This window comes from Rhinopithecus bieti, unplaced genomic scaffold (genome assembly GCF_001698545.2).
Source record: "Rhinopithecus bieti isolate Rb0 unplaced genomic scaffold, ASM169854v2 scaffold_19722, whole genome shotgun sequence".
NCBI classification, from domain to species: Eukaryota; Metazoa; Chordata; class Mammalia; order Primates; family Cercopithecidae; genus Rhinopithecus; species Rhinopithecus bieti.
The window spans coordinates 153438-176113 of record NW_016809905.1 but is presented as its reverse complement, the minus strand read 5'-3'; the positions used below and the strand labels follow the sequence as shown (position 1 = coordinate 176113).

Here is a 22676-nt window from a genome sequence, read left to right as displayed (position 1 = left end):
AAATTCAAGACTAGAGTATCTGTGTTATTTATGTATATGCCATTGGTTTATGAAATGCAAAAATTTCCACCATTTAGAACTGTCTTCTGTTGCAGGTCCTTTATTATTGTGTACTTTTTCTTCAGTCTAGTCTGCATACTTTTGGTCTCTCAGGAATTCACAGATTCTGGCTCACCAAGAGAGTTGCTTCTTATTTTTCAATGTGGCAATGGAATATTTTTTGTAGGAGTGCTCCTTGGAATTGGAGTTCATATGAGGAATATGTAGGATCTGTTTGGTCTACCTTCATGAACTAGAAACCACAACTGTGAGAGACACTTGTATAAATGTATGGGTTGAGAAGAAATATGAAGCAGGGAGTAATATTTGAATATACTGGGGAGAAAGAGATAATTGATGGATTAAGGTTTATAAGCCCTTTGAAGGAAATGAGATTAGTAGCACAGGAACAGATTACACTTTAGAACACAGGAAAGATACCTAATTCTGATCAAGTAAGAAAATAGCGAATCAATAGCTTTAATGTAAATGTTCTTTATCCATTTCTCCATATGAGGAGGATAAGAAAGAACATGAGAGCCTTTGTCTTTCCTTTGAAAATATTGACAAGAAAGTCATTTAGGAGTGAGGGGTGGTAATGAATAAAGTACTTGTTTGGATTAAGAGTTGCCAGGAATCAGAGGAAAAATTGGCCAAATCATACTCAACGATTTAATTAGAAGCACAGATGAAGACACTGGACTTTCAAATGACATCTTTGTTGGGTGTCTATCCATGCCATTGTGAGTTTCCCTAAAATATCCTACACAGAAAAGGTGTCATTACAAGGTGGTAAACTTGCATTTGTGGGTTTTAATAAGAAGATAATTAGTTGGATCTGTGGGATCCAGGCTGAAAGAGGAAGGATATGATGCCAGAAATTTTGAAAGAAATGTAGAGATCGGGGGCCACTAATCTGAAAAGGGGCTACTAACACGTAAGATGCCATTGTGCAAACTAGACAGAAGTGCCCTGTTCAAAAGGACAGACTGCTCAATAACAGCTCCTCTGGGAAAATGAAATAGACAGTGAGTCCCTTCTGAACAGTACAATTAGAAATTGAAGCCCCTTCCTCCTAACTGATCAACCCAGCACCAAGGAAGTCTGCCCTGCAAGTGGAGATCAGCTGCAAATGCAGCACCAATCTTTAACTCCATTCACATGCATCCTTGAACAAGGTCCCAGCTTTAGAGCCTGAGCTAGTTTAACACAAAGAATAGCTCTAGATAGGGATGCCATGTCAGATCTGAAAGATATTTGTTTTTTATCACAGAGCAGGATATCACCATTGAGATACTGGAAAGAATGAGCTGTTAATGTAAATATAGGGTAGCTCCTCCATTCATCCATACATTCATCATAAACTACTTTTTGACAATCTACTTTGCACCAGGCATAATGCTTGCTTCTGGGAACAGATTTAAACAAAAGAGACAAGATCCTGCCTTCAGGGAGCTTATATTCTAGGGAAAGGAAGTCAGTGACTCTATATGGATCATGCACTGGTCCACAAAGCAAATACATAAAAATTTAAAAGACCAATCTCTCCCTCCCCATAAAAAAAGAAAAGAATCATAGTCACCCTTGTAGGGTGCTCATTATTTCAAAATTTCATAAGTAAAGAGATAAAACATACATCTTGCCTTTCATTTTTATAACAGTTTCATTGAGATATAATTCAAATATTATAAAATTTGTCCATCTAAAGTGTATAGTTTAGTGGCTTTTAGTATATTCACAGAGTTGTGTAAATAACACCACCTAATTTTGGACCCAAACCCATTAAGAGTAATTCTTATTCTCCACCACTTACCTCAGTATTAGCAAACCACTGGTCTACTTTTTGTCTCTGTGGATTTGCCTACTGGGGCTATTTTATATGAATGTCTTTGTGACTTGCTTCTTTCACTTACCATAATGATTTCAAGGCTTATTCATGCTGTAGCATAAACTAGAACTTTGTTGTATTTCATTGTCAAATAATACATTATATGGATATACCAAATATTATTTGTTCATTCATTAGTTGATAGGGATTTGGGTTGTTTTCATTTTTGGCTATTAGGAATATATAAGAATGCTCCTATGAATATGTGTGTGCAAGTTTTTTTTATAATGAGGACTTTCCTGACTCCCCTCATTTCCATTTCCATTGACCCCACCTCTCTTTCATACTTTATTATTCTCCTTAGCGCTCATTATTCTTAACATGCTATAAATTTTCCTTATGAATCTTATTTATTATGAGCTTCCTTATTCTTATTAGAATTTCATGTGTTTTATTCACTGCTGTATCCCCAGCCTTGTGAACAATGCCTAGCACATACTGGCACCAAGTGGAAATTTGCTGAAGTAATTTATCATAAAAACGCCAAACATAAAAGAGTCCAACAAACATGACTGTCATCTATTACTCATAATTAGCCAGCGATGCTAACACTTTAATATGTTAGACAAAACCTTGCGATCATTCATCTGTTCCTACTATGTGTTGAGGATAGTTGTTAAACACTGAGAATACAACTTAACCTGTCAGGTTCAGCATGAAGGACATATATGCACCCTGCTTATCGCAGTGGAATATGTTTGTCATCGCAGTGGAATATATTTGTAAAACATCTTTGGTTTTCAAAGTTCTGCAGCATGAGCATATGAGGTACCTGAGCGGGTATCATTTCCACTCTACCAAAGAATACACTGAGGACCGAAGGAGTTAAGTGCAGTGCTGTATCCACCACATTTTGCAGAGGATTCTTAGCGGCAAGGAGCTTCTGACAATATTGCTGCTTCTAAGCGGGGGTGTGTCTGGGGTTAGCAGTGGGGCCGCCACGTGATCAGCCCGTCGACACATCAAGCACAGCCTCTTCCCCCCGGGCGTGCCAGGCCCAAGGACAGAGGATAAAGCCCACACAGCCAGGAAAGGCGGGCATCTTCGTCAGCCCCTACCCCACCCTCGTCTTGGGAACCTGCAGGCTCCGCGGAGCCACAGGAGCCCCACTGCGCCTCAGGTGTCCGCGCGGGTCTGTCGCACAGCCGCCCTCTGGGACGTTAGAACCCCGCGAGGCGAGGTGAGGGGCGCCACCAAGGAAGCACCCACCGGGCTCCCGGGGCTGCCAGGCCCCGCACTGAGGAAGTTGAATGCCAGATCACACTCACTGGGCCCAGGCGTGAGTGGAGGGATCCCTGGTCGGATTTTCACTGGCGCTGGGAATAAAACTAGCACCTGCTGAGGGTCAGGTGTTCCCCACCACCCCATAGTCATAATGTTTTTCAAACCACTTCCAGTTGGAAAGAGCCTCAATTAATACATTGTGGCACTTTTCACGTATTTCTTTCAATATCTTTTCTTCCAATATGTGTTTTCAGTAAGTGACCTGTTTGACACACCCAGCATCCTCTCATGTAAAAATAAATTGGCTAATTGACAGGAGGAGAATATGGAGACAGTGTAGTGAACTGGGGATCCCAGGGTCATGGTTGTGCCAAGAATGACTCTTACTTTCCATCTTTTACTGTATTTCTATATCCTTTTTAGCTTAGGAGATGTGCCTTGGGTTATGCACTAGAGATTATATAAACAGAAACTCATATTTTGGATGATAGGAATGGTGGATTTCCAAGAACAGTGACTCAAGAGTCTCCCTGATTGTGTATTCCCTTTCCTGGCTGGCCTACAAAGCTTTAGGAGGGAGAACCCTTAATCAGGATTCTGGTATAAGTAGATTCCGCTGCTGCTCCTCTGGAGCAGGCCACAGAGTCCTCGTGTGAAAAGTGGCTCTTCTGAGAATCACCTCCTGAAATTCATATTGTCTGCACGTATAAATTCAATTTGATCCTTAACATTGAAACCGAAGTTTGTTTTCTCAAGACTGTTTGGTACCTGCCACATGTCTCAGTCAAGTCTGTTCTATCTCCTTGGGTTCATCTGCTATGGAGAAAGACAGTATGTGTCTTTGGGCTAACCTTCCAAGGCTGCCCAAAACTAATTCAATAAATGCCAGAGAACCTATGCTCTAAGGCTGAACTTCCCAAACATGTTTCACAACTGGCATAAACAAATCTACCCATCTATACCTAACGTGGTAACGCATCATGCATTTCCTGGTAACGCATCAACCGGGAAAGGGAATACACAATCAGGGAAACTCTTAAATCACTGTTCTTGGAAATCAACCTTTCTTATCATCCAAAATATGAGTTTCTGTTTATATAATCTCTAGTGCAAAACCCAAGGGACAAGATGCCCAAAATGGGTAGAAAGGATTCTCCCAGCAATTATTGTATTCCAACAATGTGCAAACTCATTGCTAGAGCCAGATGCTGTGACACTGTGAGATTTTGCAGCAGCAATGATGTATTTAGGAAGGCACTTAAAAACCATAAGGTGCTTAAATATTACACAGTAGTGGAAATGTCAGCGGTCAGGAATGGATGGAGTGCTGTGTGGGAAAAAGAAGTGTAGGCCAAATATACCTCGCTCCAATGTGCCACACAAAGAAATATGTACTGTGACCTGAAGAGAACGAGGAGTCATTGAAAGACTTTTTTTTCCAACTTTTGAGTTCAAGGGGTACATGTCCAGGTTTGTTACATGGATAAACTGCATGTCATAGGGGTTTAGTGTACAGATCATTTTATTACCCAGCTAATAAGCATAATACTTGTAGTACTTGAAAGGTAGATTTCTTTTTTTTTTTTTTTTTTTGAGACACTGTCACCCCAGCTGGAGTGCAGTGGCGCAATCTCAGCTCACTACAACCTTCGCCTCCCAGGTTCAAACGATTCTCCGGCCTCAGCTTCCCAAGTGCTGGGATTATAGGTGCCTGTCACCATGTCCAACTAATTTTTTGTATTTTTAGTAGAGACAGGGTTTCACCATGTTGGCCAAGCTGGTCTTGAACTCCTGTCCTCGTGGTTTGCCTGCCTCGGTCGCCCAAAGTGCTTGGATTACAGGAGTGACCCACTGCCCCCAGCGTAATAGGTAGATTTCCTATCTTCACCTCCTCCCACCATCCACCATCACATAGGGCCTAGTGCTACTGTTCCCTTCTTCACGTTCATGTGTACTCAATGTTTAGCTCACATAAGTAAGAACATGCAGTATTTGGTTTTCTGTTCCTGCATTAATTTACTTAGGATAATGACTTCCAGCTCCATTCATGTTGCTGCAAAGGACATGATTTTGTTCTTTTTTATGGCCGTGTAGTATTCCACAGTGCATATGTGTCACATTTTCTTTATCTAGCCCACCTTTGATGGGTATTTAGGTTGATTCCATGTCTTTGCCGTTGTGAATAGCATGGCAATGAACATACAAGTGCATGTATCTTTGTGGTAGAATGATTTAAGCAAGTGATTTCTACACGTGATTTCTGTTTTGGAAATGCCACTGTGGTCATATTATAGAGGCTGGATTTAAGCTTTTAGGTTCCTTTGCTGTGGTGATTGAGCTGTTTCATATTTTGCTACTTTGAAGCAAATTGTAACTCAAGGGAATAATTCAAAGGAATGGTGTGAAATAACAGTAGGGTCCAGCCCTACAGGGCCTGTGGGTTTTTCTCTTCGTGTGCGGAGACAAGAGATTGTAGAAATAAAGACACAAGACAAAGAGATAGAAGAAAAGACAGCTGGGCCCCGGGGACCACTACGACCAAGGCGCGGAGACTGGTAGTGGCCCCGAATGCCTGACCGCGCTGCTAGTTACTGTATACAAGGCAAAAGGGGCAGGGTAAGGAGTGTGAGTCATCTCCAGTGATTGATAAGGTCACGTGAGTCGTGTCCACCAGACAGAGGGCCTTTCCCTTTTAGGCAGCCAAGGCAGAGAGAGAGGGGACAGCTTACGTCATTATTTCTTCTATGCGCTTCTCAGAAAGATCAAAGACTTTAATACTTCCACTAATTCTGCTACTGCTATCTAGAAGGCGGAGCCAGGTGTACAGGGCGGAACATGAAAGTGGACCAGGAGCGTGACGGCTAAAGCACAGCATCACAGGGAGACGGTTAGGCCTCCGCATGGCGGCGGGCGGGCCTGACTGATGATGCGAGCGGGCCTTCCACAAGAGGTGGTGGAGCAGAGTCTTCTCTAACTCCCCCCGGGGAAAGGGAGACTCCTTTTCCTGGTCTGCTAAGTAACGGGTGCCTTCAGAGGCACTGGCGCTACCTCTAGACCAAGGTCTGCTAAGTCATGGGTGCCTGCCCAGGCACTGGCATTACCGCTAGACCAGGGAGCCCTCTAGTGGCCCTATTCGGGCATGACAGAGGGCTCACACTGCTGGTCACTTCTCACCGTGTACCTTCAGCTCCTGTCGCTGTATAGCCTGGTTTTTCCTAGGTTATAATTGTAGAACAAATATTATTATGATATTAGAATAAAGAATAATGCTATAAACTAATGATTAGGAATATCCATAGATAATCATATCTATATTCTATGTCTAATATAACTATTCTTATTTTAAGTATTTTGTTGATTACACTGGAACAGCTTGTGCCTTCAGTCTCTTGCCTCGGCACCTGAGTGGCTTGCCACTCACAAATAACCAGTGAGGTTGTTTCTAATACAATCTGGAAAAGAAACCAAAAGTAGTGTCCAAAACTATAGGGGAATCGGGAATCTGATACAAGTAACTGGAGAGAGGTTGAAGGGAAACAGGAAAAAAGCATTATTGGCATTTGACTTTGTGCCAGTTCCTATTATTTGCTCCCCAAAACAACTCTGTGGGAATAGAAAACTAATTCTCTGAAATATTATGTAGAACTTAACATTAGTAATTAATATAGACAACTGTTATTAGTCTAAAAGTAGTTGTACCAATTATACAATTAGCAGTCAATCTAGATAAGATTTGAACTCAAGTCTATATCTGCTTGTTTCACAATACTATGCTCCATTTTCTCAGTTTAATGTGTCATTGGTACATCTATTTGGTAACTGATCCTTAAGAATTAATGGTTGATGTAAATCAGAAAGAAAAATAACATACGTAAAGATTTTGAAACCAAGATCTTAGACTTCAGAGTTGGCTATTGGCAAAATATTGAGAAAAAATTTAAACTAGGTAAAGATATTGTAAAATCTAAAGAGTAAATTCTCAAAGCCATAGGGCAAGAGTTATAAGAAAGACAAAGCAATAATTTAAAAATACTTTGACTGCAAGTAACAGAAAACAGCTCTTGCTAGCTTAAGCAAAACAAAGACACATGTATTTTCCAAGGGCAGGAAGACATCTCAGTTTCAGAAAAGGACTATAACTAGGAAATTGAAAGTTATTAGGAACTCCAGTAGTTCTCTTGGTCTATTTTGATTTTGATTTTCTGGATGTCTTCTCAGCTCATATGGTAGAACACATTAATGTTCTTCATTTCAAGAGTTTATATAATCTTATCTAGAGGCAAACCCAGACTAACGTTATAATATCTAAGTTCTAAATACACAATTCCTGGGAAAGTGACACTGATGGATCCAACCTGAGACAGACTCCCCACCTCTCTTCCAGTTAATACAATAACGGAATAATTCCTACAGATGACAAGCATGAAACTGAGGTGAGTTGGCCACATACCCAGAATGGTGTCCACAATGGCAAAGTCATAGAGAGAATGTATGGCTGCCACCTTTTAAACATTCATGGCTGCCATGTGTCAAACATCTTTCCGACCTTTTTTTTGGTCACTAAGTTGTAAAAGCTACCTTTGCCAAAATGGAATCCAAAAAACGATATTCCCTTGCCTCCCTTGAAATCAAAGTGCAGGCATTTGATCTAGGTTCTGCCAATTACATATTCTTGCACTAAAGTTTGATTTAGGGGAGAACAACAAAAGAGACCCTACAGTAGTCATCAATTGGACAGATGATGGCCCAGGAGACAGGGAAGGTTTTATCATGATGCCAGTTCTACAACAGAGTTCTGGGACAGGAAATGGTAAGAGCACTTCCTTCTCAGTTTAGATCAGCAAGTTGTCTCTGGGCATTGTTTGACAAGCCTGCCCTTCCCAGTGATTATGTGAGCTCACTCGTGTTCTATTTTGCTTAAACAAGCCACATTAAATTATGATGTCTGCATCTTAGAATCCTAAGGACCCACAGGGTGTCATTTAAAATTGGTAAAACTGTATAAAATCTAATAGGACAATTAGAATTGCCAAGAGGTTAGCTATGTCCAAGAGAGCTTATCAATTGATTAATTTTTAAATACCTATTTCAGGGAACTGTTTCATTATTTAAAAATTGAAGACAACAATGATAGGTTTCTCAATGACTTTTAAGTGCTTGAGATCACTGTTTTTAAAATCACTATGTTTATTTTTTCTATGTTGCCTTTAGAGATAGATCCCATTCATCCTTTCTAATGTCTACACCATATTTTGGATAACATGCCATCATCTCACATTGTGTTGAAAGAAGAAATCAGAATGTTGGGGGTAAGATTCAGTGCTACTTGAGTGGATAAATGATTTTGGTGTTGCAGATCCCAAATATTTAAGGAAAGAGACATCAATTCCTCTATCTCAGTTATCCAATGGGAGAGAGTTGATAAACTGAGTCCCAGCAATCCTACTGCTGTGATTTTCCCTTTGTCTGTGTGTATCTATAAAGAGTTTGAAATAAAGCTGAGACTGGGTCCTAAAGGGGATGACAAGGTCGGGATCATAGTCAAGAGATAACCTAGATCATAGGGCTTTGTGGACATTGATCATCTCATAGCGTGATGCTCTCGATGCTCTTTCTCTACATTTATCTCAAGGAAGTTGATATTTTGGACCACTATCTACTCTTTTTCCCCAACCAAACCTCATATGCTACATATTTTTTCATAATACAGCCTAATTATTGGGGATTTGAGTGAGCTCAAAAATCAAACTATGAGATTGTATGGTTCAAGAAAGTGCCTAAGATCACAGGGGCCAGAATCTTAGGATTCAGCAGGACTGATTGCAAGTGTTCCTCCCACCCCATGGTGTTAAAAATCAAAATTGCTATTACAAGAAAACCATTTTTGTATTAACTGATTGATAGGTATGGTAAAAAACACATCAGGGAAAGAAGCTGGATCCATGTATTTTGCTGACCTGGCCCATAAACAAGCCACTAGAACACCTTCATTTGCCTGAAAGCAACCATACATCTACTAGTTGCTAAAAACCCTCATGCATAATTCCTGTGTGAACTAAATGTAGCAATTCTAAGCACTTTTATGGCTGCTACCTTCTTCTGTCACCTTGGCTTCTCCCCAGTTTTTGGATAATTTTGAGGGCTGATCAAGAATAGTAGCAAAGACTCCTGAGATTCAGAAACATGGAAGCTATACTCCCTCCCTTCCCTTTCCATCACCTAATTTGTAACTCTCTTAAAACATATGTATCATATAATTGATTCTGACATTCTTTTCTTATAGGCTGCTCAAATAATTATTGGTCTGATCCACTGTGCTCTGGGAAAAATCTGGATATATTTATGTCTTAATCAATCTGCTTCATTTTCAGCAATCTACTTGCCTATAGGCTTGATATCAGGATTCCCATTTTTGTCATTCTTAATTGTGAGTAAATTATTTTTCTGATGAGCATTTATTTATTCATTCAATATATTTAATGACTGCTTCTGTGGCCAAGCAATGTGCTAGAGATGCCATCTGTGAAAATGTATAATCCTTGCTGTCGAAGAATTCAGTCTTGTATCTTTGAAGATATTTTAAAGTGGTAAATTTACTTATAAAATTGTTTCATACAAAGAGTTTATTTAGTTGAGTAAACATTGGGGGTCAAAGAATGGTAAGGTTCCAAACGACAAATAGTAAGTGGTTAATGAGTGCTCAGCTTACTTATAAAGCTCAGGTTTCCCAATAATATAGGCAATCTGAGAGCCAGAACTTCATTTCTGGGGCAATAGAAGGAACTATTAAAAGTAGTTCCACAAAGAAGAAGAGAGATCAGGGCATTACTGGCCCAAGAGGAATTTGAAAGAATTCAACAGGGATTTCCTTTTTTTGTTTGTTTGTTTTTTGTTTTTTGAGATGGAGTCTCACTTTGTTGCTCAGGCTGGAGTGCAATGGTGCAATCTCAGCTCGCTGCAACATCCACTTCCCGGGTTCAAACAATTCTCCTCCCTAGCCTCTCGAGTAGCTGGGATTACAGGCACATGCCACCACACCTGGTTAATTTTTTCTATTTTTAGTAGAGACGGGATTTCACCAAGTTGGTCAGGCTGGTCTCAAACTCCTGACCTTGTGATCCACTCACCTTGGCCTCCCAAAGTGCTGGGATTACAGGTGTGAGCCACCACACCCAGACTCAACAGAGATTTCTAAGGAATTTATATTATATCTTACAGCACAGAGTAAAATATTCCTCCTTCCATTTTCCCACACACTTCTCAGTAATATCTATCTCCCAAAAATATTTTAGTTCATTCACTCAGCGAAAATTTACTAAATACCTACTATAGACCAGGCTTTCTTCTAAGTGCCTCACTTACAGCAGTGGATACAATAGACCAAGATTAGAAACATATAACCTACCAACACTGATTCTTGAAGAAACAGAAAATCTGAACAGAACAATATTAGTAAAGATTGAATCAATAATCAAAACCCTCCCAAGTGAGACTGGCCTTTAGGACTGTGGGCTGCATGAGAGCAAGGTGAGGCCTGTGACTCCCAGCTTTCCCTTACTTCTCTGGTGACCTATATGACTCAGCAGAGGCAGCCATAATCCCCCTGGGAATATAACTCCATTAGATTGGGAACCATGCCCCCAGCCCACATAGCAGCCACAGCAAACCCTGCCCAAAAAGAGGCTGAACTCAGACACTCTAATGCCTGCTCCCACCTGATGGTCTTTCTCTACCTGCCACAGTAGCCAAAGATAAAGGTCATAATCTCTTGGGAGCTCTATGACCCTGCCCACTGCCTGAAAAAACTGAATACTTTATCACATGTTCCTAGGGCAAGTTTGCATCCTCCCTATAAGACCACCGCTGATACACTCTTGAAAGTATCACCTCCTGGCTGGAGACCAACCAAAACAAAACTGGTGCACTAAACAAAAATACAACCAAGGACCCTCACAGAGTCCACTTCACTCCCCTGCTACCTCCACCAGAGCAGGTGCTGGTACCCATGGCTGCAAGAACTGAAGACAGATCACATCACAGGACTCTTTGCAGACACTCCCCAGTACCAGCCTGGAGCCCAGTAGTTCTGCTGGATGGCTAGGCCCAGAAAAGCAAAAACAATCACTAAAGTTTGGCTCTTAGGAAGCCCCATTCCTAGAGAAAACCACATCAAGGGAGCACCCCGTGGGACACAAGAATCTGAACAGCAGCACTTGAATCCCACATCTTCCCTCTGACAGAGTCTACCCAAATGAGAAGGAACCAGAAAAACAATTCTGGTAATATGACAAAACAAAGTTCTTTAACATCCCCAAAAGATCATACCAGTTCACCAACAATGGATCCAAACCAAGATGAAAGATCTAAATTGCCAGAAAAATATTCAGAAAGTCAGCTATTACGCTAATCAAGGAGGCACCAGAGAAAGGTGAAGTTCAACTTAAGGAAGTCAAAAACATGATACAGAATATGAAAGGAAATTTCTTCAGTGAAATGGAGAGCATAAATAAAAAACAATCACAACTTCTGGAAATCAAGGACACACTCAGAGAAATGCAACATGCACTGGAAAGTCTCTGCAATAGAACTGAAAAAGCAGAAGAAAGAATTTCAGAGCTTAAAGACAAGGCTTTCAAATTAACCCAATCCATCAAAGACAAGAAAAAGAATTTTAAAAAACAAACAAGGCCTCTAAGAAGTTTGGAACTATGTTAAATCTTCAAACCTAAGAATAATTGGTGTTCTTAAGGAAGAAGAGAAATCTAAAGGTTTGGAAAACATATTTGAGGGAATAATCAAGGAAAACTTCCCCAGCCTTGCTAGAGATCTAGACATCCAATATAAGAACCTCAAAGAACACCTGAGAAATTCATTGCAAAAAGATCATTGCCTAGGCACATCGTCATCAGGTTATCTAAAGTCAAGAAAAAGGAAAGAATTTTAAGAACTGTGAGGAAAATGCATCAGGTAACCTATAAAGGAAAACCTATCAGATTGATAGCAAATTTTTCAGCAGAAACTCTACCAGCTAGAAGGGATTGGGGTCCTATTTTTAGCCTCCTTAAACAAAACAATTATTAGCCAAGAATTTTGTATCCAGCAAAGCGAAGCTTCATAAATGAGGGAAAGATATAGCCTTTTCCAAACAAACAAATGCTGAGAGAATTCACCGCTACCAAGCCAGCACCACAAGAACAGCTAAGAGGAGCTCTAAATATTGAAACAAATCTTCAAATCACAAAAATAGAACCTCCTTGAAGCATAAATCTTACAGGACCCACATAACAGTAACACAATGAAAAAAACAAAGTTTTCAGGCAACTAATAGCAACATGAATGGAATAGTACCTCACACCTCAATACTAACATTGAATGTAAATGGTCTAAATGCTCCACTTAAAAGATGTAGGATGGCAATATGTATAAGAATTCACCAACCAAGTTTCTGCCGTCTTCAGGAGACCCACCTGACACATAGGACTCACATAAGCTTAAGGTAAAGGGGTAGAATAAGATATTCCATGCAAACGGACACCAAAAGTGAGTAGGAGTAGTTATTCTTTTAGCAGACAAAACAGACTTTAAGGCAACAGCAGTTAACAGAGACAAAGAGGGACATTATACAATGATAAAAGAACCAGTCCAATGGGAAAATATCATAATCCTAAATATATAGGCACCTAACAATGGAGCTCCCAAACTTATAAAACAATTACTTCTAGACCTAAGAAATGAGATAGACAGCAACACAATAAGAGTGGGGTACTTCAATACTCCATTGACAGCACTAGACAGGTCATCAAGACAGAAAGTCAACAAAGAAACAATAGATTTAAACTATACCCTGGACAAAGAGGTTTAACAGATATTTGCAGAGCAATTCTACCCAACAACTGCAAAATATACCTTCTACTCATCAGCTTACGAAACTTTCTCCAAAAGAGACCATAGGATAGGCCACTAAACAAGACTCCATAAATTTAAGAAAATTGAGGCCAGGTGCAGTGGCTCACACCTGTAATCCCAGCACTTCGGGAGGCCGAGGCCGGCAGATCACAAGGTCAGGAGATCGAGACCATCTTGGCTAACACGGTGAAACCCCATCTCTACTAAAAATACAAAAAATTAGCCAGGCCTGGTGGCGCACACCTGTAGTTCCAGCTACTTGGGAGGCTGAGGCAGGAGAATGGTGTGAACCCGGGAGGCGGAGCTTGCAGTGAGCCAAGATCGTGCCACTGCACTCCAGCCTGGGCGACAGAGCAAGACTCCATCTCAAAAAAAGAAAAAGAAAAAGAAAATTGAAATAATATTAAGTACTCTCTCAGACCACAGTGGAATAAAATTGAAAATCAACTCCAAAAGGAACCCTCAAAGCCATGCAAATCCCTGAAAGTTAAATAACCTGCTTCTGAATGATCATTGAGTCAACAATGAAATCAAGATTGAAATGTAAAAATTCTTTAAACTGAACAATAATAGTGACATGACCTATCAAAACCTCTGGAATACAGCAAAGACAGTGCTAAAAAAAATTCATAGCCTTAAATGCCTACATTAAAAAGTCTGAAAGAGCACATATAGACAACCTAAGGTCACACTTCAGGGAACTGGAGAAACAAGAACAATCCAAACCCAAACCCAGCAGAAGAAAAAAAATAATAAAGATCAGAGCAGAACTAAATGACATTGAAACAAAAAAAAAATACAAAAAAAAAAGCTGATTCTTTGAAAAGAATAATAAAATTGATAGAACAGTAGCCAAATTAACCAAGAAAAGAAGACAGAAGATCCAAATAAGCTCAATTAGAAACAAAAAGGGAGAAATTACAACTGATACCACAGAAATGCAAAAGATTAGTCAAGGCTACTATGAACACCTTTACATGCATAAACTAGAAAACCTAAAGGAGATGGACAAATTCCTGAAAACATAGAGCCCTCCTAGATTAAACCAGGAAGATATAGAATCTTTGAACATACCAATAACAAGCAACAAGATTGGAAATGATAATTTGTAAAAACTGCCAACAAAATAAAGTCCAGAACCAGATGAATTCACAGCTTAATTCTGTCAGACATTCAAAGAAGAATTGGTACCAATCCTATTGACACTATTCCAAAAGACAGAGAAAGAAGGAATCCTCCCTAAATTATTTTATGAAGCCAGTATCACCCTAATATCAAAACCAGAGAAGAATATAACAAGAAAAGAAAACTACAGACCAATATCCTTGATGAACATAGATTTTTAAATCCTCAAAAAAATACTAGCAAAAAATACTAACAAACTAGAATCCAACAGCATATCAAAAAGATCATCCACCATAATCAAGTGGGTTTTATATCAGGGAGGCAGGGATAGTTTAACATGCACAAGTCAATAAATGGAATACATCACATAAACAGAATTAAAAACAAAAGTCACATGATAATCTCAATAGATTCATAAGAAGAATTTGACAAAATTCCGCATCTGTGTATGATTAAAACCCTCAGCAAAACTGGCATAGAAGGGATATAAAGGTAATAAAGCCATCTACAACAAACCCACAGTCAACATTATACTGAAAGTGTAAAACTTGAAATTCTTCCCCCTGAGAACTGGAACAAGACAGGGATGCCCACTTTTACTACCTATATTCAATATAGTCCTGAAAGTCCTAGCCAGAGCAATCAGACAAGAGAGAGAAATAAAGGGCATCCAAACCAGTAAAGAGGAAATCAAACTGTTGCTGTTTGCTGATGACATGAATGTATACCTAGAGAACCCTAAAGACTCTTCCAAAAAGCTCCTAGAACTGGTAAATGAATTCAGCAAAGTTTCATGATATAAAATTAATGTACACAAATGAGTAGCTCTGCTATACACCAACAGCAACCAAGCTGAGAATCAAATAAAAAACTCCACCCCTTTTACAACAGCTGCAAAAAAATAAAAATAAAACACTTAGGAATGTACCTAACCAAAGAGGTGAAAGACCTCTACAGGAAAACTACAAAACACTGCTGAAAGAAATCGTAGATGACACAGACAAATAGAAACACATCCCATGCTCAGGGATAGGTAGAATCAATATCGGGAAAATGTTCATACTGCCAAAAGTAATCTAAAAATTCAAAGCAATTACCATCAAAATACCACAATCATTCTTCACAGAACTAGGAAAAACAATCCTAAAATTCGTATGGAACCAAAAAGAACCTGCATAGCCAACGCAAGACTAAGCAAAAAGAACAAATCTGGAGGCATCACATTACCCAACTTCAAACTAAACCGTAAGGCCATAGTTACCAAAACAGCATAGTACTAGTACAAAACAGCATAGTACTAGTATAAAAATAGGCACATAGACTGATTGAACAGAACAAAGAACCCAAAAATAAACCTAAATACTTATAGCCAGTTGATCTTCCACGAAGCAAACAAAAACATAAAGTGGGGAAAGGAAACCATATTCAACAAATGCTGGGATAATTGGCAAGCCACGTGTAGAAGAATTAAATTGGATCTTTGTCTCTCATCTCCTACAAAAGTCAACTCAAGATGAATCAAAGACTCAAATATAAGACCAGAAACCCTAAAGATTCTAGAAAATAACATCTAAATGTCTAAAACCCTTCTAGACATTGGCTTGGGCAAAGACTTCATGACCAAGAACCCCACAGCAAATGCAACCAAAACAAGGAAAACTAGATGGGACTTAATTAAACTAAAAAGGTTCTGCACACCAAAAGAAATAATCAGCAGAGTTGACAGACAACATACAGAGTGGGAGAAAATCTTCACAATCTATACATCCAATGAAGGACTAATATCTAGAATCTACAAATAACACAAACAAATCAGCAAGAAAAAAACAAACAGTCCCATCAAAAAGTAGGCTAAGGACATGAATAGACAATTCTCAAAAGAAGATATACAAATGGCCAACAAGCATATGGAAAAATGCTCAATATCACTAATTATCAGGGAAACGCAAATCAAAACCACAATGTGATACCACCTCACTCCTGCAAGAATGACCATAATCAAAAAATAATAGATGTTGGCCTGGATGTGGTGGAAAGGGAGCACTTTTACACTGTTGGTGGGAATATAAAATAGTGCAACCACTATGGAAAACAGTGTGGAGATTCCTTAAAGAACTAAAAGTGATCTACCATTTGATCCAGCAATCCTACTACTGGGTATCTACCCAGAAGAAAATAAGTCATTATACATAAAAGGTACTTGAATATGCATGTTTATAGTAGCACAATTTGTCAATTTTTGTAAATTGCCCAGTCTCAGGTATGTCTTTATCAGCAGCGAGAAAATGAACTAATACAATACCCAAGACTGAGTAATTTATAGAGAAAAGAGGTTGAATTGACAGAGTTCCTCATGGCTAAGGAGGCCACAGGAAACTTACAACTATGACAGAAGGCAAAACTGGCACATCTTACATGGCAGCAGGTGAGAGAAGTGAGTGCTGAGCAAAGGGGAATTTCCCTTATAAAACCATCAGATCTTGGGAGAATTCACTGACTATCATGAGAACAGCATGAGGGTAACTGCCCCATTGTTCCATTACCTACCATACATGGGGATCATGGGAACTACAATTCAAGATGAGATTTGGGTGGGGACACAGCGAAACCATATCATTGTATGGTCTCACTTATATATGGAATCTTAAAAAGTCACATTCATAAAAGCATAAAGTAGAATGGTGGTTGTCAGGGTCTGGCACTTAGGGGACATATTCGTCAAAAAGTAAGAAGTTTCGATTAACAGGAAGAATAAGCTCTGGACATCTATTGTACACCATTATGACTATAGTTAATAAGGAATTATATACCTGAAAAATGCTAAGAGAGTAGATCTTAAATGTTCTCACCCCCCCCAAAATATACCATGTAAGTTGATGTATATGTTGGTTTGATTATGGTAATCATTTCATAAAATACACATATATCAAAACATCATGTTATACATCATAAATATTTAAAAGTACTGTGGGAAAACAATAAAATATAGAGGAGGGTAAAGAAACATGAGGTTAGTGCAGGTTACAATTTTTTTTTTTTTTTTTTTTTTTTTTTTGAGACCAAGTCTTGCTCTGTCATCCAGTCTGGAGTGCAGTGGCCTGATCTCAACTCACTGCAAACTCCACCTTCCAGGTTCAAGTGATTCTCCTGCCTCAGCCTCCCAAGTAGCTGGGATTACAGGTGCCCACCACTAGGCCCAGCTAATTTTTATATTTTTAGTAGAGATGGAGCTTCATCATGGTGGCCAGGCTGGTCTCAAACTCCTGTTCTCAAGTGATCCACCTGCCTCAGCCTCCCAAAGTGCTGGGATTACAGGTGTGAGGCCACCATGCCTGGCAGGTTATAATTTTTATAGAATGTCCAAGCCTCACTGAAAAGAAAACATTTGAGCTAAGACTTGAAGGAGTGAAGTAATAAGCCACTGGATATCTGGAGGAAGAGTAAGAAGGAGAACAGGTCTTAGGCTAAGAACAAGCCTAGAGTGTTTACTAAAGAAGAGGCCAGTTTGGATGGAGCAAATTCAGCTAAGGGAAAATTGGTAGAAAAGGAGGTCAGCTGTATGACAGAAGACATGATAATCTAAGGATCTGTGATCCTTGCATGGATGAATATCATTGACAGTCATTGCAGGATGCTGAACAGAGGAATGACATGATCTGAATTAAGTTTAAAGATCATTAAGAAATTATAACGGAGCAAAGGTCAAAGCAAGGAGACCTCCTAAAATCTGATTACCGTTATCCATAAGAGATGATAGTGGCTCAAACCAGGGAGGTAGCAAAACAAAAAGTAGTTTGTTTAGGATATACTTTGATAATAGAGACCATAAAACTTCCTAAGGGATTGTATGTGAGATGTGAAAGGGGAAAAAGAAATAAAGAAGACTCCAAAATATTTCCTCAAGTAGTTAGAAGAATGGATTTGACATTGACTAAAATGAGTAAGACTATGAGTAGAGGTGGTTTGAAGAGGGTAGAATTTCGGGTGTTCAATTTGGGACACATTGGGTTTGAAATCTTTTTTAGACACCAGGTAGAGATGTCAAGTACCTATCTGTATATGAGTCTGGAGTTTGAGAGAGAAATATAAGTGTGAGATTATTGTCATATTGATGGTATTTAGTACTGTAAGAAAACAAGAAATTATTAAGAAGAGATCTCAATTGTGTAGACGGGATAGAGTAAAGGACCAAGGCTTGAGACCTGGTGTACCTACAGCATCAGGAATTCAGATTGAAGAGGAGGGAAGGGCAAAGACAATTGAAAAAGAGAAAAATAAGAGAGTATGCTACATTGGAAGTCAACTGAGGAAAGTGAAGTCAAGAAAAAAGGAGCAATTAACTCTTGAAAACTACAGATTAGGCCAAGTTAGATAAGACAAGATCTAAAATTGTCATTAGATTTTATAACATTGAGGTAATGAATGATCTTGACAAAAAGAGGTTCATTGGCAAGGTAGAATTGAAAACCTGATTGGAGTGGGCTTAAGAAATAGTTGGAAGACAAGATAGTAAGTTTAGATAACTCTTCACTGAATTTTCCTGCATAAAGAATAATAACAATATGGCGGTAGCTGATAAAGCAAATGCAGTGTGTGTTTTCATTCTGACAGTGATTAACTGGGTCTGGCCTCAAAGTTATGATGGGAATCTAGTACATTGAGAGCACTGGTTACCCAGTGTGGATAAGTCGCACATGGGTTAAATACATTTTTATATCATATTATTAGGTGACCATGCAGTAAGGAAGCCACCAGTCATCACAGATTCAAAAGTGAACATTAGTTTTATCTAGCCTTACTCATTATTCAGGGACCCACAGTACAATTTCACTGGTTAAAATTACCCCCAACCTCAGCCAGTTATCATCCCTAGTGTCCTTACGTATTAATTACTTCTATTCACAAATTTTTAAACCTAGTGTATGTACTTATGCAAGTCATCTAAATTCCATTTTGAACTAAGGATATAAAGAGGCAAACAAATGTATGTATAATTTTTTCCACATATTTGAGTGTTATTATAGAAACACAGATCATAGATGCTTGACGCAGATGGTCACCACAACTGGAAGAAAGGAGGGAGGCTTCCCAGAGGCAGATACTCTAGCACAAACGCTTAGGTCCTTTGCAGCAGCTGTTTTCTCTCCTTCAGATGCTGCACCCTCAAGTCTTACTGTCATGCAAATCACAGTTTAAAGGTCACCTTTTCTGAGAAACCTTTTTGAAAAACCTCTTGAATTTCACCCTCAGCATATCCTTTATCATATCATTCTGTTTCATTTACTTCATATTTTAATATGACATGAAAATCTCTTCTCTATATGTTGTTCATTTGTTTATCTGTCTCTAATACTATTTACCGTGATTTTTCAGAGGCCCTATTTTCTGAGAAAGGAACATTCTCTGTTCCACTTGTTACAGACTAGATAATCATATAATGTCATTTAAAAACTGCACACACACATGCAGTTTACACCAATGGAAAAAAAATCAATTATTGATGCACCGAAAACTATTGTCCTTCCAATCAGTGCCAGAAAAACAATAGAATATTCACCATAAGCTACATCTGGAAGCTAATACATGACACTTGCATTTCAAAAATTAAACTGCAGATGAACTATTTTCAATGCTGTTTCTGGTTAGTAAAATATTTTTCAATAACATTATATTGAACATCTGTGAATATGAACTCACCAAATTTTAACAACATATATTTTCTAGCAATAAAATTCATATATTCAGTAAGAAGTTATTAAATAAAACCACGTAAGCTTTTATTTACCCTCTAAGCTATAAAATCATGTTTAAAATATCCCTGTATTTTATGCCAAATACAAGCATCACAGTAATCCAGTAATGATTCTCTATATACTAAAGAACATTGGATTTATAGCTGGGTGATTTTCCCAGGGGCTACCACAGAACCACAACAAGAATTTTGGTATTTCAGCCAAATTCTTCTTAAACTTCAACTGCTCTTTGCATGGGCTTCATGTTATTAAAGTTCTGAGAATCTCTTGTATGATAAGGAAACTATTCTTATGTATGCCTCTTTTTGTTCTCAGTATGTTATATCAGGAAGTTTTGCAATAGCAGCAGAGAGGAAACCTTCCCCAAGGTTGGTAAGTCAAAATGATTAAAAGAATTTCATGCTGTGTTAGGTGTCAGAGCCCTGGCGTCAGAGAGTGGTCAACTCATGGGTTGGTTAGAAAAATTTAGCAACAATAGTATAGGTTTTTAAAAATAAAGTTTTATTAGAATGAAAGAATGCTGCAGAAGAGTGCAGCAGGGCATCTCAGCAGGTGAGGAGTGAGCATGCCACAGTGGATTTTTCCTTAGGGATATTTATGGACCTTAAAGCAGGAGCTTAAGGGTAATATGCATGTTAAACGATTACATTTGTAGACATTTTGGTGGCTTAATGTCAGGAAGGGTAGCGTGAGTTTAGACATGCAAGCATTCCAGAGATATACAGAAATTCTAGTTACTTATAAATTTTAAGGTGAAAAGAGGCCTGGAACGAGGTGCTGACTTTAGATAACAGGGAAATCTAATTACTTCTAAATTACTCAAATAAGGAATTTTTTGTCTCGGATGACCTGCTTGATGGTCACCAGTTGGTCTTCGCCCTCCTCATTTCAGAAAAAAAATATTTAATTTGTCCAAAACAACGATATCGGTAAGGAGCACATATCATTGTTTCTTAAACAGTGCAAGTCTATCCAAAGTACTAAAAGGTAAAAATATTGCTTTACAATACTTTATGATATTTTAAATGGGTATACTACAACAGAATTATTTGCTAATTTTATAAAACACCAAAATAATACAGGATGCATGAAGCAAACCAGAAAGTCAGATATGGAAATGTAAAGAAAATACAGTATTCATTTCAAATTAAGATATCAAGTATGACAGAACAAATGTATATAGATACATTGAAACAGTAGGAGAGAAAAATATGATTAGAATAATAATGTTAAGATTTATTGGATGGCTTCTAAGCACCAGATGCCTTACGATGTTTTTGCACAATAGCTCACAGCACAGCAAATCCTATCAGGTTGATAATATTATATACATATTTTATAGATAAAGAAACTGAGATACCAAGAGCATATGCAACTATCCCTAGAGGTATATTAATTAATAGATCCATATTTTGTAAGGGATGGAGCTGAGATTTGAATCAAGTAACCTTAGGTTAAGAATTCAAACACCTAGGCCGGGCGCGGTGGCTCAAGCCTGTAATACCAGCACTTTGGGAGGCCGAGACGGTCGGATCACAAGGTCAGGAGTTTGAGACCATCCTGGCTAACACGGTGCACGGTGAAATCCTGTCTCTACTAAAAAATATAAAAAACTAGCCGGGCGAGGTGGCAGGCGCCTGTAGTCCCAGTTACTCGGGAGGCTGAGACAGGAGAATGGCATAAACCCGGGAGGCGGAGCTTGCAGTGAGCTGAGATCCGACCACTGCACCCCAGCCTGGGCGACAGAGCGACACTCTGTCTCAAAAAAAAAAAAAAAAAAAAAAAAAAAGAATTCAAACACCTAATCATTGCTTAGGGAATATGGCAGAAAGAACAAATGCTTAGACTAAGAAGGCATTGGGTGGGAAGAATCAGAGAGGGCTAAACAGAAAGTCTTGGTTGAGAATAAGATAGGATCCAAGTTCTCCGTGAACTCAGCAAAACAAAGTGACGCATGGTATTTATTCACATATCTGTACTTTGTTTCTCTTCATTTATTTCTGTATTTCAGCATTACAAGTTGGCAATACTTTCTCTCTGGCTGAGATATTCCCTTCAACTTGTTTTGCACAAAATCCTGGCAATAAATTCTCTCAGCTTTTGGCAGTTTGAAAACCACCTTATATTGTCTTTGTTTTGAAAGATTCTTTAGCTGTATATAGCATTCTAAGTTGGCAATTATTTTATTTTACTTCAGCACTTTAGTGATGTCATTCTATTGTGTTCTGGCTTACCTCTTTGCCATTGTGAAGTTTCTGTTTGTCTTAGCTTCTCAGAGTACTTTTACAATTTTCTCTTTTCGTTTTTAAAAGATTTACTATGATGTACTTAAATATGGTTTGTTTTATATTTATCTCATTTGGAATTTGCCAAATACATGTACCTACATGGGTTGACTGTCTGGGTTGATAGTTTTCATCGATTTCTGAATATTGTCACCCATTTTCTCTTCAAATATTGCTTTTTCAAAATTGCCTTTCTATTTCCCCCAACCTCCAGGATTCCAATTATATGTATGTTAGATATTTTCACTGTATGTTATATATCTCCCACACTTTTCTCCTTTTTCTTTTATTCTTCTTCTCTTTATTCAATATCAACATTTTCTTTTGCCCTTTGCTCCAGGTCATTAATGCTATTTGCTATTGTATCTAATATGCTGTTAAACTCAGTTACAGAGTTCTCCATTTCAGTGAATGTATTTTTCAACTCTAGAACTTCCATTTGATTCCATTTTAGTT

The 22676-nt window shown here is 38.6% G+C and overlaps 1 protein-coding gene across 9 annotated transcripts in view; it reads left to right on the top strand.

Moving 5' to 3' along the window:
• The first annotated feature begins 3089 nt into the window (after nucleotides 1–3089).
• The window catches only part of LOC108541305 (membrane-spanning 4-domains subfamily A member 8-like), a 44121-nt gene continuing 24534 nt past the window's right edge, over nucleotides 3090–22676 (top strand). Inside the window, exons 1-5 of one of the 9 annotated variants that reach the window (XR_001888925.1) lie at nucleotides 3108–3206; nucleotides 7536–7584; nucleotides 8363–8460; nucleotides 9523–9578; nucleotides 20251–20307. Coding sequence is in view for 3 of the 9 variants with exons in the window: in XM_017890777.1 (XP_017746266.1) it covers nucleotides 8413–8460; nucleotides 9435–9578; nucleotides 20251–20307 (249 nt within the window). In the remaining 6 variants the exon portion in view is untranslated. The other 8 variants (XR_001888929.1, XR_001888924.1, XR_001888927.1 and 5 more) reach the window with 8 other exon arrangements.